This window comes from Macrobrachium rosenbergii, chromosome 10 (genome assembly GCF_040412425.1).
Source record: "Macrobrachium rosenbergii isolate ZJJX-2024 chromosome 10, ASM4041242v1, whole genome shotgun sequence".
Lineage (NCBI taxonomy): Eukaryota > Metazoa > Arthropoda > Malacostraca > Decapoda > Palaemonidae > Macrobrachium > Macrobrachium rosenbergii.
This window is the reverse complement of record NC_089750.1, coordinates 30,353,824-30,380,969: the sequence shown is the minus strand read 5'-3', so window position 1 is coordinate 30,380,969 and position 27,146 is coordinate 30,353,824. Positions and strand designations below refer to the sequence as shown.

At 42.4% G+C, this 27,146-nt stretch overlaps 1 protein-coding gene across 3 annotated transcripts in view; it reads left to right on the top strand.

Annotated features, from left to right (window-relative positions):
* The window catches only part of E(bx) (nucleosome-remodeling factor subunit NURF301 E(bx)), a 268,910-nt gene that overhangs the window by 27,542 nt on the left and 214,222 nt on the right, over positions 1-27,146 (top strand). For all 3 annotated transcript variants that reach the window (XR_010854269.1, XM_067110114.1, XM_067110113.1), the window contains exons 2-3: positions 13,837-14,077; positions 14,359-14,480. Coding sequence is in view for 2 of the 3 variants with exons in the window: in XM_067110114.1 (XP_066966215.1) it covers positions 13,837-14,077; positions 14,359-14,480 (363 nt within the window). In the remaining variant the exon portion in view is untranslated. The remainder of the gene's footprint in view (positions 1-13,836; positions 14,078-14,358; positions 14,481-27,146) is intronic.

Sequence of the window (27,146 nt, the reverse complement as noted above, 5' to 3'; positions counted from 1 at the left end):
GGACTCGAGGGTCCTCTGCCCCAGAATGCGGACACCCCCGAGATACAGAGGACTTTTGCAGAGGTTATTGCGCTGATTCGTCAGCACAGTGACCTCGGGGAAGGGAACCCGGCCTCTTCTATGGGGACCCAAGAAGGAACCCAAGGCTTCGGTGGGGCTGCCGTGGTCCACGCTTGCTGAGGGGGTCCTCGACCAAGTAAACAGTCTTGTTTCTGGGCAAGACAGCTCACTTTGTTCGGGTCACTTGGATAAGCTTCTTCTCCCCCCCCCCTCAGCCTCACCAGATGCGTTTTTACACTCCAGCTGTAGGGGCACTACTGACTAAGCAGGTTGACCAGGACCTGACTCGTCGGGATCCGGGTCTGACGTTGCAACAGCTTACTGCAGAGAGTATCTCCCTCTCCCAGCAAGAAGCTGCAACCCTGGAAGCCACCACCATGGCGGCCTTCCAAGCAGTCTCCTGGCTGGATCTGTGGTCCTTCACAGTATCGAAGGTAGCTGCTTCCTCGGACGCCATCGTACCTGGGGAGGACTCTGCCTTTGGGAGACTGTGCCAGTCTGGGGGGGTAGGGCTATTTCCTACCTTGCCCACCAGACTGCGAACCTGTGGGCAAACCTGGTCCTGAAGCGGAGAGATGCCATTCTCTCTTGCTTCTCCAGGTCTGTAGGTCCTGAGTCAGCAATCGCCCTTAGGAATGGACTGGTTGCTGGGTTCCTCCTCTCTCTTCCGCAGAGAGCTGGTGGATGCCGTGGTAGACAAACGCCGGGCCGATGACAGTGACTGGCTTGTCCACCAGGCAGTGGCCAAGACCTCCGGGTCTTCGCATTCCACTGCGGCCAGGTCTTCAGGCCAGGCTGGCACTCCCTCACCCCCTAAGAAGTCCCAGTCTTCGAAGGGGTCCCGAGGAAACACCCAGCCTTCTTCTTCCTCGAGAAGGGAGGTCCCTCCCACCCTTTTCAGCCCACTTTCCAAGCCGGTAAAAGGGGCAAAGGGAAGAAGAAGAAGAAGGGGAAACGCTAAGGGCGGCGTTCCCCCCCAACAGCTGCCGAAGGTGGGGGCATGCCTGTCGAGCCATTGGGCAACATGGCAGCGACACGGAGCTGAGACCTGGATAGTGGATGTCCTTTGGGAGGGATATCTACTACCCTTCGAGTCTTGGCCTCCCCTCACCTACTCTCCGGTCCATCTTCAAACTTATGTACCAGGATCTTCGAAGGACACCGCACTACAGCAAGAAGTGCAAGCCATGCTGAGCGAGGGTACTGCAGAAGTCGTTTCGGACCAGTCTCCAGGCTTTTAAAGTCGTGTCTTTCTTGTAGAGAAAGCCTCAGGGGGATGGAGACCGGTCATAGACCTCTCTCCCCTGAACAGTTTCATTCGCCAGACTTGGTTCACGATGGAATCAGCGCAATCCGTGCTGGCCTCCATCAGGGAGAACGACTTCATGCTTACGGTGGACCTGAAGGATGCGTATTTCCAAATACTCATTCATCCGTCCTCTTGCAAGTACCTCTGTTTTGTCCTCGGGGAGATGGTCTTCCAGTTCAGGGCACTTTGTTTCAGGCTCTTGACCGCTCCCCAGGTGTTCACGAGAGTCTTCTTCCTTGTGTCAGCTTGGGCCCACCCGCATGGGATACGTCTACTGAGGTATCTTGATGACTGGCTAGTCCTGGCAGGCTCTCGCTCGCAGTTGCTACAGGACAGGGATCGGCTCCTTGAGTTTTGCCGGGATCTAGGGATCGTGGTAAATCTCGAGAAGTCAGATCTCACCCCCAAGCAGAGGATAAAGTACCTGGACATGCTGATAGACACGGTGACAGCGAAAGTCTTTCCCTCGGACTCTTGTATCAGCAAGTTCAGGCAGGCAGCACAACTGTTCCTGTCACAACAGGAGCAGCCAGCCTGGCAATGGCAAGTCGTCATCGGTCACCTGTCGTCTTTGGAGAAGCTAGTACCTCATGGGGGTCTTCACCTCCGGTCTCTTCAGTGGAGACTAAAGGAGTATTGGTTCCAGTCCCGAAACCCCCAGTCCTGCCTCATCCCTCTTTCCGAGGAGGTGAGGGAGGACTTTTGCTGGTGGTCAGACGACAGGAACCTCTTGATAGGAGTATCCCTGCATACTCCCCCTCCGAACATGCTTCTGTTCTCAGATGTATTGACTGAGGGATGGGGCGCACACCTGGAGGAGTTGCTGACTTCGGGAGTGTGGCATCGAGACGACAAAGCCTTCACATCAACATCCTGGAACTCAAGGCAGCCTTCCTGGCTCTCCAAGAGTTCCGGGATCGAGTGATGGGACACTCCGTGGTACTGATGAGCGACAATACCATGGTAGTGGCATACGTCAACAAGCAGGGGGGTCCTGGTGTCCCGCCAGCTTCATCAGTTGACAATGCAGGTGCACGAGTGGGCCACAACTCACTCGGTAGAGCTGTCAGCCAGGTACATTCCAGGCAAGAGGAATGTCGTGGCAGACAAGCTCAGCCGCCAGAACCAGGTGGTAGGGACTGAATGGTCCCTTCACCAGGAGATAGCAGAAAGGCTGTTTGACCTGTGGGGGCGCCCAGCCATCGATCTGTTTGCCACCCGGCAAAAGCTCCAGGTCTTCTGTTCTGTCATGCCGGACCCATGGGCCTCTGCGGAGGACGCGTTTCAGCTCTGTGGGACAACCTTGACGTATACGCCTTTCCCCCGTTCTGTCTGATTCGCCGAGTGATCAGCCGAGTGATGATGACCCCGAATCTCAGAATGATTCTAGTGGCACCAAATGGCCCCAGGCTGTTTGGTATCCGGACCTGCTAGCTCTCCTCTCTGAGGCACCGAGAGAGATTCCCCCCTGGCCCAACCTGCTACGTCAGCCTCACGTAGAGCGGTTCCACCTGGCAATGCATTCCCTGTGTCTTCACGGCTGGAGGTTATCCACCATCTCTTGCAAGCAAGAGGCTTTTCGTGTCGTGCAGCAACAGAGATGGCAGGATACCTAAGACAATCCTCCGCAGCGGTATACCAGGGAAAGTGGTCCGTCTTCTGTGGTTGGTGTCGTTGAAGGGGTATCTCTCCGGTCAGAGCCACTGTTCAGCAGGTTGCGGACTTCGTCTTCCTTCACCGAGAGAAGCTTCTCTCCGTTTCAGCCGTGAAAGGCTACCGTGCCACACTCGGCCTAGTCTTACGGCTGAAGGGAGTAGACATCTCCTCCTCTTTCGAGATATCTCTACCAATGAGAAGCTTTGAAAGGTCTTGCACACCCAGGGATCTCAGGCCCCCTGCGTGGGATGTGACTCTTGTCCTAAGGAGCCTGACTCGTGCACCATACGAGCCTTTACGAGAGTCGTCAGACAGGGATCTGACCTGCAAGACAGCCTTCCTGCTAGCCCTGGCATTGGTGAAGAGAGTTGGCGAACTTCACAGACTTTGCTTTGATGTTAAACACTCGGGATGGGGATCAGTTACGCTCAGTTTCATCCCGGATTTCTTAGCGAAGACTCAGAATCCTTCGGTCCCTGATGCACGGTTCGAGTCCTTCATGATCCCCTCCCTAGAGGACTTTGTAGGTAGTGAACCAGACGAGATGCTACTGTGTCCTGTTAAGGTGCTGCGGCGCTATCTGAAGAGGACTCAACACCTCCGGCCTGAGTGTCGACAACTCTTCGTTAGTACTGGCTCGACCAAGAAAAAAGTGTCCAAGAACACCTCTTTCTGGCTTCGTGAGACGATAAGGAGAGCGTACTCTGCTGCAGGAGAAGATGACACCAGTACGTTTCGTCCGAGAGCTCATGAGGTCCGCGGCATTGGTCCGTCCCTCACATTCCGGAAGAATATGTCGGTGTCACAGGTGCTGAAGGCGGGGGTGTGGTCCCAGCAGACTACTTTCACCTCCTTCTACCTCCGGGATGTTGCACACAAGTCCTTGGAAACTTTTTCCTTGGGTCCTCTGGTGGCTGCTCAACAAGTTGTGTAGCTTACCCGGCTCCTCTAACAGGACAGGTTGCATCTCTCCTAAGTTGTATGGTTGTGATTGGGAGAATAAATGTGGAGTGACTGGCCTCTCTTCTTTCTCCTCATCCTGGCTCTCTTCCCACGGGCAGGGAGCGGACGTGCCGTTACAAGCTGGATCTGGCAGTCGATGCAGGTAAGCACCCAACAGGAGCTCCTGTTCTATTTTTCCGTTCAGGTTGATAGAAGCAACCCCACTCCTTCCTCTTGCAAGGGGGGAAGGAGACCATGGCTATAAGACAAACCCAATGCTTGTATTTGCCTTTATGTCATCCGACGTCAAGTTCTTCCTAGCCTACTTTGCATGAACTGACGTTTTCCTCTTTCATGCAAAGGGACCCAGAAATCTGACAACTGATCCTGCGTTTCTTACAACCCGATCTTTTGTCAGAGGCAGTTTTTTCCCTTCCTCGCTCTCACGACCAGGAAGGGAAGACAAGGTGGTGAACTCCAGTCAGTTCATAGAGATTTAATCAGATTCCTCCCTCCAATTAGTAAGTCTCCTAATGTAAAGGACCGAGGGTTTGTATATTGTGTCAGAACAAATAACAATTTTTAAAGTAAATTGTATTTTTCCTAACTATACAAACCCGAGGTCCTTTACACTTTATGCCCACCTCATGCCACCCCTCAATCTGATACCTGGGCCGAAAGGCAAATTGGAATGTTTACATCTGGGCAGGCGTTGCTCCCGCCTCCCGGATAGTAGTCAACTGCTTAACCACCTTGTTTGAAGTTCAACGGCCGTTTCCAGCCTACGCCTGAAGGTAATCCCCTGATGTAAAGGACCTCGGGTTTGTATAGTTAGGAAAAATACAATTTACTTTAAAAGTTTTTATTTTTTAGCTGCTGCGCGAGTTAGAAACATAGGCCATGTAACTATTTGGTAATAGTATATAAAACTATTTTATTATAAAAATGTCATGTTTTAGCACCCTTATTAGCAAGTACTTTGTTTTCAGTTGACATTAGGTTTTATGAGGTGGTTGTGTCTGGTATTAATGGCTCTCTTCATTCCCCACCTCCCAAGTGCCGTTCCTGCTGTGCAGTACGAGTGGTGTGTTATTTTCTCTTGCCCTGTTGGCGCTGCAAGTGTGGCAGAATTAGAGGGTGTTCTTTCTACGTTTGAGTGGTGCTTATTCGGAGTTTTATCAATGGTCTCTTGGTACGTCAGATGAGATGTGCCAGGAGAATGCGCTTCTTTCACTTATTGGAGTAATTTTTTCAGTTTTTCAGCCTTCTCATAATGATTCATAGCTTGGTGCTACAGGAGAGTGCACTTTCTGGTGCCTTCCTGTGTCATCAGGGGTTTTGTTTGAGGAATTGGTTCTTGTCACCCTGAGTTTTTCTTCTGCTGTGGCAAACGGGAGCACAACATAGAGGAGTTGTCTGTCATCATCATTTGGTTGAGGATTTAGATTTGATAGAGACTAGGTCTTTTTCATCCTTGAATATGTTGGCTGCATTGTAGATTTTAGGTACCTTGTTGGTGCTTAAACTGTCGTCTCTTCCAGATTCAGAAGTTTTTAACTGCTTGAAATCTGGAAACATGAGTTCTTGATACCAAATATTTGGTGCAATGCGGAGCATAGAATTTTGTTCAAATAATTTTTCTGTGGGACTGAGGCAGTGTTTGCTGACTGTTTGTTTAACAGGTTTGCTTTTTCCTGGTGCCAACTTAAGGAGTTTAGTGGCACCAGGAGATCTTAAGATTTTAGAGGCATACTTGGGTTGTTGATCGCCTCCTTATTCTGTTCCCCATAAGATAGTTAAGGAGGATGTTTCTGCTCAGGAGTACTTAGATTTTTATAAGTACTCCTGGAAGCCATCAATGAAGAGGCCTATGCTTACAAATTCCTGTTCCTTCTCTTAAGAGTAGTCCATTTTCTCTTGAACTACTACAACTCACAGAAACTCTCTTGCAGTTCCTCATTAGGATTCAGTAAGGGCAAGGCAGCTCTCATGCTTATAAATACAGATTCTTTCAATTCTTAGTTTTTAGTATCTTGTCTGCAGGCTTTGTGGAGTTTCTGATAACCCTTAGAGACAGAAACCAGGGTAGTAAAAGTAATCAGGGAGGGTGATGTCTTTTCTTTTCTGGTTTCCACTGTTGTTGCCAATGGTTTTCCCCTTTTGTTTTCATCCTGGAAGAAGTTTTTATCCTCTATAGAAGCCAGATTTCTCTTGCAAGGCAGTCAGAGCAATTCAGAAGCTTAGTCAGCTTTTACAGTTGCCATTTTTAGTTTTCTGTAAAAGAAAACTATTATGCCGGCTTTGTCTGTTCATCTGCACTTTTTTCTGTCCGCTGTATATTCTGTCTGCACTTTTTCTGCCTTCCCTTAGATATTAAAACATACTGAGGCTAGAGGGCTGCAAATGGTATGTTGATCATCTACCCGCCAATTATCAAACATATCTAAATGCAGCCTTCTAGCTGCAGTAGTTTTTATTTTAAGGTTAAAGTTAGCCATAATCTTGTTTCTGGCAACGTTATAGGATAGGCCACCACCAGGCCGTGGTTGAAGTTTCGAGGGCCGCGGCCTCACACAGTATTATACTGAGACCACCAAAAGATAGATCTATTTTCGGTGGCCTTGATTATACTCTGTACAAAAAACTCGATTGCGCCGAAGAAACTTCAGCACAATTTTTACTGGTTTTTGTTTTGAAACCGTTCATAAGTTAGAGGCAAATGTTGGACGTCTCCAAATTCACTAGTTTTTGGCTTCTTCCTTTTCCAGGAAATGATTCAGCACGTTTCTAGCAGTATTTCAGCGTGTGACTGGATGATTTCCGTTATCATGCTGGTTAGTTCTTTCCTTGTTTCATCAAACCTTCCCTCTCACAAGTACCATTGATTGATGTTTGTAAGGATAGGGTTGTTATTGTAGGGCGGGAGTTTTGGACTAAAAACAACACCACAATTTTTCTTATAGGAGTGTGATCTCCAACAGGGAACTGATGTCATTCTGGTTTTACTCTAATTAAATGTGCCACAAGTTTTGGGAAATATGTTTCTATTGACAAAGTCATCAGTAATCCTGACAGACTTTTGTTGATCTAACTGGGAATTTTTGTAAGGAGAATTGATTACACAATTTCTCCTTGCTTTCAGGAGTTTTCAACTTTCATAGAAGTTACTAGCAAAGCAATGGCTTTCACTTCTAGGTTATAAGGTCTTTTATATGGAATGTTGTTATGGTTTTTTCAGGATCAGAATAAGACCCTTCCTGGTTACCTGAATGCATGACAGGTAGTCTACCAGATTCGACTTTGATTACAGTGCACATGAGTTTTGAGAGATGCTAGAATGGTAAATGTAGAGAGTTTGATCAGGATTATAGAAATTGCTTCGTACCTATACAGTAATCTCAAACTCTTAGCAGTTTCAAAGAACTTGAAGCAGTGCAAATATTTAGTGAAGCAAGTAGCGGTGTACTCAGACAAAAGTTCTTCCCTGTATATAATATATATTTTTATATAAGTAACTTACCAACTAACTACGTAGCTATTATGTTTCATTTATCGGCAGATTAAATTTGAAAATTCGCTGTAGCGTTCCAATATTTTGGTGTAGGCAACTTGCCCCGCCCACTTTCGGGGAAGGATAGGTACAACACTACTAACGAGCCCAGTTCGTTTCTGCCAGTTGACAGCTTAACATGGTTGTTAACTTCAGCTTTCATTTTATTTAATATAATTTGCCAAATGGTTTTCATCGTTTTTTGGTGAAGTACAGTGAACCCCCCATACAGTATATGCGGGGAATGCATACCACACCCCCCCACGAATAGCTAAAATCCGCGAATACTTAAAACCCCCTATAAAAACACTTAGAACTGCCCATTTTGATGTAAACACAAGAAAAACCCCTGTAAAAATGCTTATACCTGAGTATTTTAATAGTTTTATCACAAAAAGTGCATTTATTCATGAAAATTATATGAAAATACAGTAATTAGTGAATATTCCTCAGTGAAAAATATCGCGAATGGGCGAATTTTCCGCGAATAATAGCTAAATATGTTCCACAGAGAAACCCGCGAATGCGTGAGTCCGCGAATCATGAGAACGCAAATACGGGGGGTTTACTATATTTTTTTTCTTGGTATTGATTGTGCTAATTGTATTAGCTTATTTAGCTTGGACTTTTGCTTTTTATGAAGATGTCTGACTCTAGTTCTGCTAGCAGTCGGATTTGCAGCAAAGGCTGCAATACCAGACTTACTTCAATCAAATATGACTCTCATACCATTTGTTTTCATTGTAGACGACAAACTTGCTCTTCAGTCTTGGCTTGTGATGAATGCAAAGAGTGGGATTGATCAGGGGAAATGAAAAACTATGACTAGTTATTTAGATAAACTTGAGAAAAACAGACATAGGAGAGTGGCTGGTAAGGCCGAAGCTAAGAATTCAGTTAGTCAGGGTTCTCCTGTTTTGCATCCCCCTCTGACTCCTGTAACTGCATTCTCCCCTATCACCAGTCCTCCAACTTTACCGGTGACTCCATTATCCAACTTCCAACCATCCGAACCCAATGCTATCACCAGTCTGGAAGCCAGAATGGACCAGCAATTTGTTCTCTTAGTTAACACTGTAGCTCAAATAGGGGCTTCAGTGAGGGCCCTTATGGGTAAGTCTAGTGCTAGTAATGTCGGTGCAAGTGTTGTGTCAGTGGATGAGGTGGCTACTCGTCCCACCGATGCTCCTAAAGGAAGGTCCTTGTCAAACTCACCTAAACCTGGGAAGTCGGTGGGGTTTGCCCATGGGTAGTTGCCCCCTCAATGAAGCCTGTTGTTCAAGATTCGCAGGACTCGGCGGACAGCCGCTGGAAAGGCGTCCATATCGGAGTTCATGCCCTTTCATCGAGTGATTCGGATTCGGGATCCGACGAATCCAAGTGCAAAGCGATTCAGAAGCGCAGCTGGCACTTAAAAAGTGCATTCAGGCCACTGAAAAGGCCGATATCTGAGGCTGAGTATGATTTTCCAATCCCGTGCAAGCGGAACAGAGATCAGGATCAGAGTCCCAAACCTTCATGTAGTTTTTGGGATGATCCATCTAACGTGTCGCCCACTGTCTGTGTTAGAGCGTCAGTTTTTGTCGCCCAAGCGGGTCTCCAAGAAATACGTAGTTCTTGCTTCAGGATCCAAGGGATCCGGGCATCCAGTGGGGTCCAAGGGATCCCATTTTGTGGGATCTGGAGGATCCGAGTGTTTAGTGGGATCAGAAGGATCCAGGCATGTAGTGGGATCTGAGGGATCCAAACTTCCATTGTGATCCAGGGGATCCACTCATCCAGTGGGATCCAAGGGATCCATTCATCAAGTGGGATCTGCAGGATCCAAGTTTTTAGTGGGATCCAAGGGATCCAAGCACACAGTGGGATCTAGAGGATCCGATAAGCCTGTGGAACCAGATCAACACATACTTGCGCGGTTGTCAGTGTGCGATTGCTCCCTTTGGAGCTGGCGCCAAGTTCAGCCAGGCATCCGGCCCTCACTCCACTTCTCGTTCGGTTCAGGATCCTTCTCTGGAACCAATTCAGCGACGCTTAGACAGCATTCTAGATCTGTTACACAAACCGACAGTGACTCATGAGTCTGAGGAATTGACTCTCTCACCCATTTCATCTGAAGAAGACATGGAACAGGATCAGCCTTCTTCAGCCTACACTTCCCTTTTGAAGTACTTCTTGTTTTGCTTCCTGGACTTCTTTTCACCAGCGACTCCATCTTTGTCGAGTTCAGCTTTTATGATGAGACAGCCTACATATATATATATATATATATATATATATATATATATATATATATATATATATATATATATATATATATATATATATATATATATATATATACATGCAGTCCCTGGTTTACTGACGGGGTTCCGTTTTTATGCCATGTCGTAAACCAAAAATCATCGAAAATCGTAAAAAATTCTAAGAAAACCTTACTTTTAATGTTTTGGGTGTATTGAAAACAGTGTAAACTGCATTTTAATTGAGTTCTTCATCAAAAAACCTTCGAATTTTGATTATTCTGCTGTTTTGGAAACATATTTCTTCCATCGGATCGGCATACGACACGTGCTAATCCCGAAACATGCTTTGTAAACCAGGAAATAATTTCTGACGAATATATTTGAAAAGCGTCATAACCTCAGAATGTCCCCCTTATGTTACTGGCAAAGGTTCAAAATCCATGCAAAACAAAGGGAAATTTCGCCATAGCGTTCTCACTGGACCCGTTGGAGGTAAACCGGGACTGCCTGTATATATATATATATGTGTGTGTGTACAGTATATGATATGAAGAAAATATCTTTAGACCAACTAGTTGTGATATCATTAATGCTTGTTCTTTATTGCTGAGTCTAGGAAATTGTTCTTTAATGCTGAGCCCAGCAAATCCCTTTTGTTTTAGACAGAATGGGGGAATTGTGTTGATTTCTTGATTTGTTCTAGTTAGGAAGAATAAATGTTAGTTGGTCAGCTAAGCAGAAGGAATCTGACTCTTCTAATAGGCAGCTAGGCTTTATGAATAGTCAGGTATGTTCATTTCTGTAGAAACTACGCACTCTGATAGTAGACCTCTTGATGACTACTCGGAACTGGAGGTTACCAATACTGTACAGTGTACTGCTTCATCTTCCAAGTTCCTTAGACTGGTGCTGTAGACATTGTTTTGCAGGATCAGTTGGTGAAGGACGCTCACATTATCCCTCTTTTTGTGAATTTTAGAAAAGTACCTAACAGAATAGTAGAATTCCAGAACTTCAATATGTCAGTTGTAGTATCATGGCAGCTATAAAAGAATTTATTTCAGGATGTATTTCCTCTAGCAGAATATCTGTAGGGACTCTTCTGTTTGGAAAAGATCTAAAACAGCTCCATCCCATGAGGTTTTCAAAACTTGTGCATACATTTGGTTGTGGCATTGACGCTATGAACTGTCTCATGTGAGAGCAAGGTTTTTTAATGTCTCAAGAGTCTCTCCTTAAGCTTACTAGAGACACAACTCCTAAATAATTACAGAGGCTGTGGTTAATTTATTAATCCTGGAGTCTGTCTCTAGCTATTTTTTGCATCTTTACCTCTGGAGACAGCTTAACTAAGTACTTTAGTTTTCTTGGTTACTCAAAATGCTGTCATTCCCAGAGGATATAGTTCAATGAGTCCTTGCATTTTAGTTCATGCGCAAGTAATCATTGCTTTTGGTGTTGTCTGCAGAGCTGTTTGAGTCTTGAGAAACAGTCTTTTTAAGCACAACTATGTAAACACATTCTGATCAGTAAACTGGAGGGTTCCCCTTGGGAAAAGAGAAGATTTATCAGAGAGAGAAATTAGCTCAGGATTGTTGAACAAAACAGATAGCTGTATACTGTAGTCGAACCCCGGGATTCGCGGGTGATGGGGACCACTACCCCCTGCAAATAGCTAAAATCCACGAATACTTGACACCCCTCTAAAAGTGTTTATAACTGCCTACTTTGATAGTTCAAACACCAAAAAAAACCCTCTAAAAACACTTACATCTGACTATTTCAATAGTTTTTTTATGAAAAATGTATGTAGTCACGAAAATAATATGAAAATACAATAATTATTGAACATTTCTCTATGAAAAATTCTGTGAATGGGCAAATTTTCCACGAATAGTGTGAAGATACGTTCCACAAAAAAATCCATGAATAGGTGAAGCCGCGAATCCAGAACTGCGAATAGGTGGGGGTCCACTGTATTCTGGGTAGTCAATGGAAGTAGAATGAGGTTTTGTATTTGTGGTGTAATGAACCTGACTTGGTTCAGCAAGGTCTAAAATTACAAAAAAGAATGATACTGGAATGACTGACAGCAGTTGTGACAAACAAATGAGGAAGGAGCAGAACAAAACCACAAAATATAGCCTTAAGATTATTTTATTGTGTACAAATGTAAAAGTGAGTCAGGTCCAATTACAAACAAATCAAGTAAACAAGATACATATAATGAATTAAACCATAACAAAGGCAGCAAAAATAAAACCCCAGTTAAATAATTCTTCAACCACTCAATAAACAATCTATAAGCAGCATGACCATAACACAATAAAAGCAGCATTATAAATACTAAAAAAAAAACCACAGCATAAATGTAAAGCAGTAAAATACAAGTTATAGTAAACACAAAACCATGCAACATAATATACAAAAACAAAGCATCATAAAAAATAAAAAAGCCCTAAAATAAAGGTTACAAGAAATGCAAAAACAGGCAGCATAATACATAATATGGTAACAGTAAAATAAATACAAAAAACAGACACAGTCACAAATAGACAAATTCCTAAGAGTTTTTGAAAAAGACACAACTGTCACTAAGGATGCGGAAAAACAACAGACGAACAAGGTTGAGGCATCGAAACAACCAAGGTTGCGGAATCAGGAATACATCCACAGATGATCCCCATCGTGTCGTTGAGAGATCCAACTACTGCCATTAACAAAAAAGTCACGCCAGCAGGTTAAGAGGTCTTCCACCTCCTGCCAAAGGCAACAGGTAGGCACAACCTGTTGTTCGTCCAAACGACTCCTACGGCTCAGCTTTCCGAAATAATGTTATTCTCTGCTGCTATTCTGAACCAGACTTGCTGCCGCCCTTGACCTGACTGACGCTGTCAAAGTCACTGAGACAGACGTCAACTCCTCCTGCAAAGAAAAAACACGAATAGGTAAGGAGGCAACAACCCACCAAGAGAACAATCGGCAAACGATTTTCCCATCAAAACAACTGTTTAACCTTACAATGAGACATGAAAATTATTACCTTATGTTTTCTTGTTATTGAAAGTGATGATCATAATGAAGAAAACCACATCTTATACAATTTCACAAATATTAGGACGATTTCTGTACCAAGGTGAGAGAATAACATCGTAAATAAATGCTACAAAGAAGTTTAGCCTTTTAATGACTATTTCAATCTGTTGCTAGAGGTTTAAGTTGGAGACCTGATTTGTTTATAGTTTTACTATTGAGCATGGAATTTTATTCTGCAGAAATAAAGCATATATGTATATGATCATTGGGTTTGTATGAAAATACATGTATTATGGAAATGCTGTTGTTTAATGTTGAGAATCATTCTGAAAATTGTAGGTTTCTTGGGAAATGTAGATATTGAAATTACTGCATTCAATTTGCTTCTAAAATATGGTCTTTAATACAAAGTTGGAATTAAAATTTTTTGGTATTGTTAAGACTGTATTGGTCAATTGTACGTTAGTAATTATTTTTAGATGGATAAGTATAAGAAAAACTGCACACCACTAAATTATGCAAAGTACTGTACCAATTTCAGGTACATGTATGTTATAGTATTGCATTACTGCTGGAGACAGAAATTTCTTTAGTTTAATTACTTTTATTTGCCAAATGTACTATACAGTACATTATTTTTAAATGGATAAGCACAAGAATAACTACACACCATGATGAACTATGTACAGTACTAATTTAGAATATATATTATATTGGTCTTAGTATTTTTTTACCTTTGGAGAAAGGAATTTCTTTACTTTAATTACTTGGGTATCATTGGTATACCTACAGGAAATGTCAGATGATAACCTTAGACCATGATGTGTCAACAAGTTTTTCCTGTATTAAATCTTGGTAAAAATTAAACTTTGAGATTTCATGTCTGTACAGTATTTAGAAATTCAATTAGAAGGTATTAATATGAGTTGATTATTCAAAGAATGCATAAGGTCTCATTTTAGGACTGTTCAGTGCTTTGCAACAGAATTACTGCTTTTCATCATTGAAGTTGATTGATATGAAGTCTTGATTTTTAGGTTGCAAGTTCTGCAGTTTTTGTGTGACCAGTTCCTTCAGACATCAGTAGTAAGAGAGGACTTGTTAAGTGAAGGTAAACTACGTTATGATGACCATTGCCGTGCCTGTCATAAAACTGGTGACTTACTGTGCTGTGATTCTTGCTCTGCCGTGTATCATTTAGATTGTGTTGACCCACCACTGCAAGATATACCAGGAGAAATGGAAGACTGGACCTGTAGTGTTTGTACTGCTCATCAAGTAAGTTTATGTGTGACATGAAAGAAATTTTACTATGTGATGCGTTACTAGTGGACATATTTCCACTATTAGGGGAAAATTAATAATATATACATTATTCCCTAATACTGTACAATGTATGTAGTTTTGTCTTATGTAAGTTAAAATTGTTAGAATTTGTAATATATGACAAATGTAAAAATATTACTGAAAGTACATTGTGAAATTTGAGTCCACTTACTTTAATTAGTTTGTGTTAGGGAAGCTTTTGTATATCTTATGACATGTTTTTGTCATTGCAGGTTGAAGGAGTAACAGATTGTATCTCTCCTATGGAAACCTCAGGCAACCTCTGTAGGCAAGATCCTTTGGGGTTTGATCGCCATGGACGTAAATATTGGTTCCTAGTGCGAAGACTTTTCATGTAAGTTTTTATTCAGTGGGATGGCACAGTATATTCATATGCAGTTGTTTCCGTTAAAGGATATTTATTAGATTATTAAATGAGTTTACTCTAAATTGATTCAATTCTGGCAATGTAGATTTGTTCGTATGGTAAGAAAGGCTTTGAAAGTATTTGAATAGCTGATAGTAGCGCTTGGGATAATTTTTGAAGGTTGAACAGTGAGAGCTGGTAAATTTTAACAATTTTGAAGTGATTCTGGTATAAAAATGGCCTTTTAGTAGAGTCTTAAGCATAAAGCACAGCCTTACTAAAACCTATTATTTGTTCTTATGAAAATACAAACCAGAGCTTTGTGTGTAGGTGTATTCCTCAGTGTGAGTTGGAATAGATTATTGAAACTTTGTAGCAAGGTAGATAACCAATGGTTAGTGGATTTTGTGGGGGAATTCCCCTCACTTGCCAGTCGCCACCAAACACTTATTCTGTGTTTACCATTTAGTGGAGATGTTGTGCTGCCATTGCATTAGACTGACTACTTTTGGAACTTGGGTATTTGAGTGTTGGAATTTATTTTGTTTCTTTTTCACTTATTTTATTGAATATAAATAAAAAACAAGTACAGAGGTGATGTGAGGCACTAGTACGTGTGTGGACACTATGTCTCATGACTGTTGATCCACGTAGATATTGTTCTTGCTGGGGTAGAATAGGGAGTGAGTTAAAAGGTGGCTCTCACAGTGTGGGAGGTATGATAAGAATTTGGATGATAGAAAGTGTTTGATGGCTTTCTTTTGGGGGAGGGGGAACACTTCCATGGTGATGCTGTCAAATCCTTCCAGTTCTTTTCTTCTCTTCCTTGCTCTGCCTCTCCCTGAACCTTCTACCTATACTGCTTCCATTTAGTCCAGGTTGGGGCTTACCATACACTGTCCTCTGATCATCATTTGCATACGAGGCCAGTCTCTCCTTAGCTGAAGCCAACCCATATATCCTGCTTGCCACCACTTACATGTACTGATAAATCCTTCAGTTTTCCTGAAATGTTGATAATCAAGTACTTGCAGAAGATGTGAACTTACTTAAATATCCTAGTGAACCCTTCATTTGCAGTGCTCTTTAATTACTGAGCCTTGGCTAAGAAGAGTTCTTTCTTTCTGTTACTGCCACTGCTGCCTTGTCTGCTAAGGAGGCCGACCCTTCTGTAACTCTAGTACTCCCTTCGGGAGATGCTCAGGCATCAAATATGGCTTCAGCAAGGGTGGTATTTCCTACATCAACCAATCTTTTGCCACCTGAGAGGAACAAGGCATGAGTTAAGGACAAGGAGGGTAAGTATAATTACTATTTTTCCACCTCTTTCTTGTTGCCAAGCTCTTCCTCCTCCCCGTCTTTACCTTCCTCCTCCCTTGGGAAAAAGAAGTCCTAGAAGTCCTCTTAACAAGGAGTACCCACAGGTGAGCCATCCACTGTTTGCCAAACTGGCACAAGTCTCATTGAACACGCTGAGCACTCCTTCCCTACCTACTCTTGTCTTGAACAAAGGACTGCTCTTGGCTCTTCAACCAGTGCTTTGCTAGAAACACTTCCAGTTCAACCAGTGCCACTTACTCATGCACATGGTCCCCATGTGAACCTATGAGCAGTCTGTTTGCATGTGGCAGGTCTCCACTTGGTACTTGCCAGTACCAGGGACAACCTGTTTATCTGCTGTCATGCTGCTACCTGATTGGCTTATGGGTCACTAATGGCCCTGGCCTCTTTCCAGGCTATCTCATGGGTCAACTCTTGGTTGAACACATTGGCAAAGTTTGCCATTACAAGTGTCTCATCCAAGGGAAACTTTTGGAAGTTGCTGGTGTTGGGTGAGAAAAGGCTCAGACTTTCCTCTTTTACTCTTTTTCTTTATGTATTTATATATTGTCAGAAAGTAGTCATGCAGTAGAATGGTCTTTTGGGGGGCTGTGTCATGAAGGCAGTAGTGGAGAGATGATCAGTGTCCTATGACCCTCTGATCCACTGTATAGTTTCCTTCAAACCCCCTGTAGGTACCAGGTAACAGCAGCTAAACCTACAGGTAGGTACAGCCAACCCTTCCATGTCTGGTGTTAGAAGGAAGCCTATTCTTCATACCAGACCAGTAGCCCAGTCTTTTTCCTTGAGAAAGAGCATGGAGTCTTCCTAGTCATTTTGCCCATGGTTAGGGAAGAGGAAGAATGAGGGGAGGGGGATGGTGAGACTGGCAGTCTCCCCCTCAGCTGCCGTGAATAATTTCTTGCCTTTCAAGCCATAGGGTGATGTGGAGAGATGGTGTGGAACTCCAGGAATTCTGTATCCTTCAGGATAACTACCATACTATATACTATTCAAGGACTATCACCCACCCATTTTTTTAGAACTAGTACTGTTGCAAATGTATCCTGATTCCCCTAAAGCTCCAGCTATGTTGGCAGAGGTGGGATGATGGAGAAAGATGTGCTGGAAGTGGTAAACAATGTCTCTCACCATTGAATAAATTTGTTGTGCAGAATCATTTAAAGGTGGGAATGGCATGGTCAGTGTTTGAATCCATTAGAGGGGGTGAATTCGTGCTTTTGGTAGATACAAAGGATGCTAATACTTTCTATTACCCGTTCATTAGACCTCAGGCAACAGGACCATCCACCATTTTAAGGCTGTGTGCTTTTGTCTGATGACAGCACCACAGATATTCATCTTATTATCAGCTTGGACCCATTTGCAGAGCATATCCTTGCCATGTTACTTATCAGCTTGGACCCATTTGCAGAGCATATCCTTGCCATGTTACTTGGATGATTGGTTGGTTCTGGCATCCTCCATGGGGCACACATCTTTATGGCTTTTTTGTATTGTATGTAGGCAGAGGGCAAATCTCACCTGCGTATTAGCATTCTGGAAATGAGAGTAGCATTGCTAACCCTGTAGACATTCCAGGAACATCTGATGGGTCACTTGGCATATATCAGCAAGCATGATTTTTTCCCTTCTACTCTCAGTTGGCAAGATAGATGCATGAGTGGGCTGTTTGCCATGCCACTACTTTCCATGCTGGCAGAATGTTGTGACAGACCAGCTTAGCCACCAGGGTCATGTAGTTGGGACAGAATTGGCCTGACACTCAGATAGTGGACTTTTCCAGCTTTGGGGAATTCCAACGATTGACTTGTTACCAAGCAGGAAGCTCCCAGTGTTGTTCTTTCCTATTCTGGATCCTGGGCATTGATGGAAGATGCATTTCTACACCCGTGACAGTGAGTGTCTGCCTTTCTGCTGTTCAGCTTGATTTGTTGGGTAATCAACAGGGTCAAAATCATACTGTGTCTCAGGATGACCCTCATGGTGCCTTGTCCACCTGCTGAGTGGTATCCTGATCTGCTGAATCTCTTTGTCAAGGCCCAGAGAAAGATTCCCCTTGGCCCATTCTCCTTTGTCAGCCACACATTCAAGGATACCATCCAACAGTTTGCTCCTTCCAGCTTCATTCATTTGGGTTGTCCAGCAGATCCTATGAGAGAGAGGCTTCTCTTGCAGGACTGCACAGATGTCTGACAGCTTCTGCTATTCCTCTTCAAACATGTACCAGAGAAAGTGGGGCAATCTGTGATTGGTGCCATAAAGTGGATCCTTCTGTGGTCAGAAATTCTGTTCAGTGAATTGCAGATTTGTAGTATACCTTCACTGAGACACGCTCCATGCTCCTCTTAGTCTCTGGAGCAAAAGGCTATTGCTGTGCCAGAGGCAGGTATTCAAACTGAATGGTATGGATCTCTCTTTGTTGGCAGAGTTATCCATGCTCATGAGGAGTTTTGAGCAGTCTTATGCTTCATGGGAACTTCGTCTTCTCAAGTAAGCTGTGACTTGTTTTTTGCAGCTATCCTAAGGGCTGTATGAGCCCCTGGGGAAAGTCTTGGAACGGGAGCTCATGCTCAAGACTGTTTTTTATAGCTTTAGCCTTGCCAAAACATACCAAGGAGTTACGCGGTTAGTCCCATCTTGTCTGGCGCTCAAAGAGTCGGGGATTTTCCTTGTTCTTGTTTGTTCCTAAGTTTGTGACTAAAACTCAGAACTTGTCAGTTCGTGATGAGAGATATGAGAGTTTTTGATTCTCTCTCTCCCCCCACTTCTTTGATGGTGATCTGGACAAGATGCTTTTGTATCCACTGCAACATATAAGGTACTGCCTCAAAAGGACCAGACCTCCTGGCTAGTGTTTCTTTTTAAGTATTAGGTAGCATAAAAAGGTGGCTAGGAACACTTTTTTTTTTTTTTTTTTTCCAAGTAATCCAGTGAGCTTAGAGCTCCTCAACTGAGAGTGATAGTTGTTTAGTTCAGGCAAGAGCTCTTGAAGGCAGGGGCATGGGACCATCTCTTCCCTTTCAGAGGAATTTTTCAATTTTTCAGGTAATGAGGGCAGGGGTGTGGAAACTTCATACCACCTTCATCTTATTATACTTTAGGGACATTACTTTCAAGTCCTTGGACATTTGCACCTGTGGCTTCTCAACATTTATGTAGCCATCTAACTCTTGGCAAACAGAAGAGTATCTCTTGGCAAACAGAAGAGTATCTTGCCTAAGTATTTGGCCTAGTATAAGTATAGGATTGAATGTAGAGTGACTGATTTCTCCCTTTTCTTTCTGTGTAGAGCAGCAGCTAAGGCCAAGTACCTGATGGATTAGTCTATGATACAGGTAAGCTACACAATCAAGCATCCAATTTTAGAGGTCAGTTAATAGGATATGTCTCCCTCAGTGTTTTCCTTTGAGAGGGGTCCTTGTGCAATAGAGCTATACAATACTTTGAACCCATCATTTTGGATTAACCAGATATACTGCCTTCAAGTTGGTGTAATCTATAGGGGGTTTAACAATTGGCTCTCAAAACCTTTCTTTACATGATTGGGCCCTTGACACCCTGTTTTATGCTCGGTGCCCTACTGCTCTGACATCCTTTATGCCAGACTGAGTAGTTAGGTTGCAGGAGTCATTGCTGTCCCTTGACTGCTTTTGCAACGGGAATTGTGACATTTCTGGCTGTATTTGCAGCTTCCAGTCAGTGGACAGAGATGGCCTCCCACCTAAGGAGTGAGTCTCCTACATAATAGGCATTAGTTTGTATTTCCACAGGAACAAAACATTTTTGACGTAATATGCATTCTGCATAGGAATATAAACCAGAGCTTTTTATCATATTACCCACCGCAACCACCCAATTTGTCCCAGGTGCTAAATGAAAAAGTGATTGGTGATGGTAGGTGATTTGAGGGTTATTTCCGTCTCACCCCTTAACCACCACTTACCTAACTTGTTACCATGTTTCATTGTTTCATTGAGTGATTCAAACTTATGGTGGGGAACATTCTTATGTAAAAGACTATGGTTTGGATACCTAGAAAAAGTACTAATTACTGTAGAATATGTTTTGGGTGCATACAAGTAGACTAAGCTTTTACATAAGAGGACAACACTTACACCTCCAGAAGAGGTAGAACATTCCTCAAGTGGGGTTTTGCATCCTTTTCCTTACCCTCATACATCAGTATCAGTCTCCAGTCTTGAGTGTTATTTATTGCTGTATCTTATTTACAGCTTCATTATTATATTATTCAGATTTATCAAGGACAACCAAGGCCTGTCTTATACATAGTTCCATCTTTTCCAGGTGCCCCACTCATGAGTCAAAGCGAACTGTTATTCACGTAGTTTATATGATCCCTTATCTACCCGATGAGTTGATCATTTACTGAAATTATCATGACTCATTAGTGGAAATCTTATTTTCACTTATTGTAGAGTGATCCTCATGAAATCTGTTTTAACCCTTAAACGCCGAGCCTCTATTTACAAAAGTGTCTGCCGTATGCCAGCGGCGTTTGGGAGTTAGCGCCGAAGCGGAAAAAAAGTTTTTTTCAAAAAGTCACAGCACACTTAGTTTTTAAGATTAAGAGTTCATTTTTGGCTCATTTTTTTGTCATTACCTGAAGTTTAGTATGCAACCATCAGAAATGAAAAAAAATATCATTAACATACAGGCAGTCCCTCATTATCGGCAGCCTCGGTTACTGGCGATCCGGTTTTACGGGGCTTGTCTAGCGATGACGATAACCAGATTTTCGTTGCTGATAACCGGTTAACGGCGCTGGTCGCCTCTTATCGGCAGCACCGCTAACCGGTTATCGGCGCCGCTAACCAGGGATCAGTGCTATTATCACCGATTTTCGGTTAGCGGCGAGTTTCAGTTGTCGTCACGCTGTCGGGAACGGAACCCTGCCGATAACCGGGGACTGCCTGTATATAAATATTGAAATATATGACAGCGAAAAAAAAATTTCATATATAATTGTATACAAATTGTGCTGTGAGCAAAACTGTTAAAGCTAATGAGTTATTTATTTGTTTTTCCGTTGTATTGTACACAAAATTGCGATGATTTTGGTATATAACAAATTGTAAAACGATCAAAGCAACACAGAGAAAATATTATCACAAAATGATGCATGAATTCGTAACGCGCGGACGTTAAAAAGTTTTTTTTTTTTCAAAAATTCACCATAAATCGAAATATTGTGCTTGAGACTTCCCGTTTGTTGCAAAATGAAGGTAATTGATTGAATATTGCTAGACTGTAAGTGTTTTAGCTTACAATTGCAGTATTCGACCATTTCGGTCGAGTTAAAGTTGACTGAAGGTTGAATTTTTTCTATTTATCGTGATTTATATGAAAATATTTCAAAACTGATAAAAGCTACAACCATGAGTTATTTTTTGTTGTATTCTACATGAAATTGCGCACATTTTCATATATAACACTTTATGTAACACCTAATAGAAAACGGTGCGAAAATTACGACAAGGTGATGAAAGAAATTCTGAGATTTTCAGCAGTTACCGCCCGCGGACATAAGGAAAAAGTTTTTTTCAAAATTTCACCATAAATCGAAATATTGTGCTAGAGACTTGATGTTTGTTGCAAAATGAAGGTAAATGATTGAATTTTAATAGAATGTAAGAGTTGTAGCTTACAATTGCATTTTTCGACCATTTCGGTCGAGTCAAAGTTGACCATAGGTTGAAATTTTGTCACTTATCATGATTTATATGAAAATATTTCAAAACTGATGAAAGATACAACCATGAGTTATTTTTTGTTGTATTCAACATGAAATTCCGCACATTTTCATGCATAACACTTTATGTAACACCTAATAGAAAATGGTGCGAAAATTATGACAAAGTGACTAAAGAAATTCTGAGATTTTCAGCAGAGTTACCGCACACGGAGGTAAGGAAAAAGTTTTTTTCAAAAATTCACCATAAATCGAAATATTGTGCTAGAGACTTCCCCTTTGTTGCAAAATGAAAGTAAATGATTGAATGTTACTAGAATGTAAGAGTTTTAGCTTACAATTGCGTTTTTCAACCATTTCCGTCGAGTCAAAGTTGACCGAAGGTTGAAATTTTGGCACCGTGATTTATATGAAAATATTTCAAAACTGATAGAAACTACAACCACCAGTTATTTTTTGTTGTATTCTACATGAAATTGTGCACATTTTTATATATAAAACGTTATGTAACGACTAAAATAAAACGGTGCAAACATTACGACAAAGTGACGAAAGAAATTCTGAGATTTTCAGCAGAGTTAGCGCATGCGGAGTAAGGAAAGAGGTAAGGAAAATTTTTTTTTCAAAAATTCACCATAAATCGAAATATTGTGCGAGACTTCCAATTTGTTGCAAAATGAAGGTAAATGATTGAATATTATTAGAATGTAGGAGTTTTAGCTTACAGTTGCGTTTTTCGACCATTTCGGTTGAGTCAAAGTTGACCGAAGGTTGAAATTTTGGCAGTTATCGTGATTTATATGAAAATATTTCAAAACTGATGAAAGCTACAACCATGGGTTGTTTTTTGTTGTATTTTACATGAAATTGCGCACATTTTCATATATAAAACTTTATGTAACAGCTAATATAAAATGGTGCAAAAATCACAACAAAGTGACAAAAGAATTTCTGAGATTTTTGGCCGAGTTACAGCGCGGACGTATGGAAAAAGTTTTTTAAAAATTCACCATAAATCGAAATATTGTGCTAGAGACTTCTAATTTGTTGCAAAATGAAGGTAAATGATTGAATATTACCAGAATGTAAGAGTTTTAGCTTACAATTGTGTTTTTCAACCATTTCGGTCGAGTCAAAGTTGACTGAAGGTTGAAATTTCGCCATTTATCGTGATTTATATGAAAATATTTCAAAACTGATAAAAGCTACAACCATGGGTTATTTTTTGTTGTATTCTACATGAAATTGCACACATTTTCATGTATAAAACTTTATGTAATGGCTAATGTAAAACGGCGCAAAAATTACAACAAAGTGACGAAAGAATTTCTGAGATGCGTTGCTGATGCTTTGTAGTGCGAGAAGAAAGAAATTCGCGCATGCGCAGCTGGGTTACGCTTGTAAACAAAACAACAGCGTGATCCGTGAACTCCCAGCATCCCTCAAGGCGCGTGATTTAAAATCTTTCGCAAACTAGGCCTATAACTATTTTACCGCGAATATTTAAAAAAACTTTTTGTAGTCGACGTATTTTACGTCCACTTGGCACCCGACAGACAATTTTAATCGACGTACAATACGTCCAGTCGGTGTTTAAGGGTTAATTGTAGTGTAAAAATATCATGCAACCAATTGTCATGCTGGGTGATCATATAATTTGATATGTGAATTTTTAGATGTGTATCGATTTAGTCAGTTGGGAAGATTAGACAAGTTTTGTATATGCTCTCCTTTACTCCCAAATCAGTTAGGTCATCCTTACCATTCCAATAATCCATAACACAACTCCCTTGACAGCATAATGGGTTATCAACTTGAAGTCTGCCTTGCGTAGAACAATGTAAATGGTGCTAATATTCTTTGCAGTGTCCTTTCATTCCCAGTTGCATTGTTTTCTGCATTTTGATTTTCATCTGTTTACCTTGATCTTAGTCTGCTCAGCTTTCAAATTTCTTTTTCATTCTTCTATTTTCACTTTTCATTCAAGAGCTGATCCACTGAGTGAGCCCTGTTATGAGTGACAAGAATGATGTGGTGACCTAGCATCATTGGAACATTTTATAGAGATCCCCTTTGATATTGTAGAGTTTATTCATCTAAGACTTGTACCATCGAGGGTTGAAGAGATATTGTCCAGAAAACAAGACAGGGCCCATGTTGGGAGCATTCTTAGTCTTCTACAGTTAGAACTTCAGGATCATGATAACCTAGAACATTTAAATTTGTTCATATGCAGAACAAACCTGGGTCTTAATGTAAGGATAAATTCTTCTAATGCCAGCTGGAAACTGGTAAGAATTATATAAAATTGTTGAACAAGGAATTGGTAGCTATGTGGTTCGGCTAGTGGGATAAGAGAAGAGGTATCCATTGACCTCCTCTCACCCAAGTTGCTGTGACACACTACCAGTAGGACATGCTGTTGCCCTTCCTCCATGAGCCAGTGTGTTCTCTCTCTTTTGCTCTTGTTTTCTTGGGTTTGATTGCTTGTTTTGCGAAATAGCGCTATTCTCTGTGTTTGTGCTTGTTTTGCTTTCGAAAATGCAAACCAGAAACTCATCTAAGCCACCCAGTTATAAGCCTCAAAGAAAATGTTGTTGGTAACTACCCTTGCTCTCATTTTCTTGCAGATGCAGAGCTAATGTTTGTAATGTTACTAATGTCCCCTTCATGTCTTCTCGCGTTCCTGTGTCGACCCCCATGAGAGTTTCCAGTCATGCAGCTCTACTCGCTCCTTTGCCTAGAGCCTCAGTTCCTGTGACGCCCCATCTGTCTATGGTTTACTCCACTTAACATTTTGGGTCGACATTGGCAGTGGCTGTCTTCTCGCGTTCCAGTCTCATCCGCCATGACAGTTTCTAGATCTGCGGCTCTCCCCTCACCTTTGCCTAGAGCTTCAGTTTCAGCTTCAGCGGTCAGCATTTTGGGTCTGCTTCCACGGTGGCGTGCTGCAGCTGTCAAAAGACTCTCGTGTTCAGCAGTTGTATATACTTTGTCTCTTCTCCTCGTAGGAAGAATTATAGGATCATCTCAGATTCTCCCTCTCCATCATCTTCCAACCATGTATGTGTCTATCCCGCTTACGGCCATGTTTCTGACGTTGAAGCATCACATCCATTGTCTCTAGGCCTTCGGTAGGCTCTTATGGACAGATCTCCAAGAGAAATACTTTAGTGGTTTCATGTTTCCCTGATTGTCCTGCTCAAGTTCGTAGGAAAGACGATAAGGCTCCCTCAAAAAATCCTGTGTGGAGAGATCTGCTGTAGATCAGCTCATTCCTGGGTCCCACAGTTCCACCACGCTGTAAGTTGATTTCTACCATAAGTCGGTGTTTTGCCTTTAATGACGCATATGGTGCCATAACCTGATGTTGCATCCAGTTACTGTACATTGCCATTAGCTTTATGCCTATTCTTGCTGTTCGCGCCGTAACTTGATCCAACATCATGTTATGGCACTGTTAAACACCGTTAACAGCATAAAAAAAGCGCTGTAAGATCAAATCCGCCATAAGTTGGTGTCGCCGTGTATGTGCACCCAACGCAGCCAGCGTCTTCTTGTTCACATTTACTTTCGAGAGACGTGTCTCATACTAGCTCACACATCCATACTGAAAGTCTCCGTCATCCTAGAAGTCCTGTCGGTTCACATTCACATAGGTGTTCGTCTGTCCATCGTTCTCACTCACGCTCTCCCAGGAAGGTTTGTGATCATTGCTCCAGTTCTTGCGGCCTTTTTCAAGACACATCTGTGAAGGGAAACACTTATGTGCAGTTACTCCAGATAAGTTGGGCTTACAGCTTTGCCCTTCGTCATCTCATCATCTCTCTCATTCTTGATCTAGGAGAGACTGTGATTGCCATTCTAGTTCGGTCGGCCGCAGACGTGTCATTAGTCCTGCACGGCCGCGTAATGATAACGTCCATCAATAGAAATAGGACTATCAATTCGTTCCTGTGAACAGTTTGATTCTCATAACCTACCTTTATCATCAGCAGGCATTCAAGCCCCCAAGAACCAGTTTTAAACAAGGATGTGTCCCATTCTTTGGATCTGACTGATAGAATTGAAAGAGATTTCTGTGGTGAGGAGGTAGAAGATTTAGAAAACTAGGAGTTTATTACTGCATACGCTGAGGTTGTTGAGCTCATTCGTGAGTATAACAATCTTTCTAAGGAAGCTGCAACTACTTCAGATTTTCCTTGCTCAGTCTTAAGAAGAATTCAAAGATTTCTGTGGAGTTGCCATGCTCAAATCATGCTGATTCTGTTCTGAGTCATGTTAATTCTCTCATATCTGGGCATGATAATTCTCTTTGATTGAGAAGGTCATTCAAGCTTCTGCCTCCACCACTTTCTTGACATAAATGGTTTTATACAACCCCTGATGTGGCTCTGCAATCTAGACAAGTGAACCCAGATATGGTTCATTTAGGCCTAAGGTTGTCTTTGGATCAAGTTAGGGCAGAGGGCCCTTCCTTTAAACCTCAGGAGGCTGCTACCTTGGAGTCAACCGCCTCTGCTTTCCAGACTGTCTCTTGGTTGGATTTATGGTCCACAGCAGTGGCCATAATCTCTTCCACTGCAATAGGTGTTACAGAAGAGAGTGCCCCTTATATTAGACTATTACAGTCTGGAGGTAAGGGAATTTCTCACCTGACCCATTCAGATGCTAACATTTGGGTCAACTTGTCAAAAAGAAGAGACACAGCCCTCTCAAAAGTTTCTAGGTTCATCAGTACTGATTCCTTATTGGCTTTGAGGAACAAGGATATTCTGAGTTCCCCGTCTCTCTTTCCTAAGGAGCAACTTGACATTGCTGTAGATGGACGTCGGGCAGACAATAGTGACCGGCTAGAGCATCAAGCGGTATCAAAATCTGCTGGTCCTTCTCGCCTTAACTCATCAAAACCTAGACCTCAGCCTTCTGTTAAGAAGATCCCTAATATGACCTCTACCAACAGATCCAGTCAGTTTGCTCCATCGTCATCTAAGAAAGCCCCTCAGCAATGGCCCTTTCAGTCCTACTCTTCCAGACCGGGGAGAGGACCCAGAGGTAGGGCTAGAGGTAGTAGGCAATAGAGTAGGTACCCCTCCCTGTTTACTGCTGCCAGTGGGAGTGTGCCTGGCAAGCCATTGGGCTACATGGCAGATTTTTGGGGGAGAGAGGTGGGTAGCAGATGCTCTACAGGTGGGATATCTACTACCCTTCAACTTTCTTCCCCCTCTCACTAACCTCACTCTCCATCATTTGACATATACCCAGGACTCTCCAAAGTATCTAACTCTTCAAGAGGAAGTGAAGAAAATTATGGAAAAAGGAGTGGTGGAAGTAATCGGACATCCATCTCCAGGATTTACAGACTGGTTTTCTGGTACCCAAGGCTACGGGCAATTGGAGACCAGAGATAGACCTCTCAACCCTGAATCTGTTCATCAGGAAGACCCAGTTCAAGATGGAGACACCTCATACAATCCTAGCAGCTGTCATGAGCAACAATTTTATGCTCACGATAGACGTGGAGGATGCTTACTTCCAAATTCCAATCCATCAATCATCCCGGAAGTTTCTTCTCTTCAGTCTGGGGGAGCTGGTGTTCC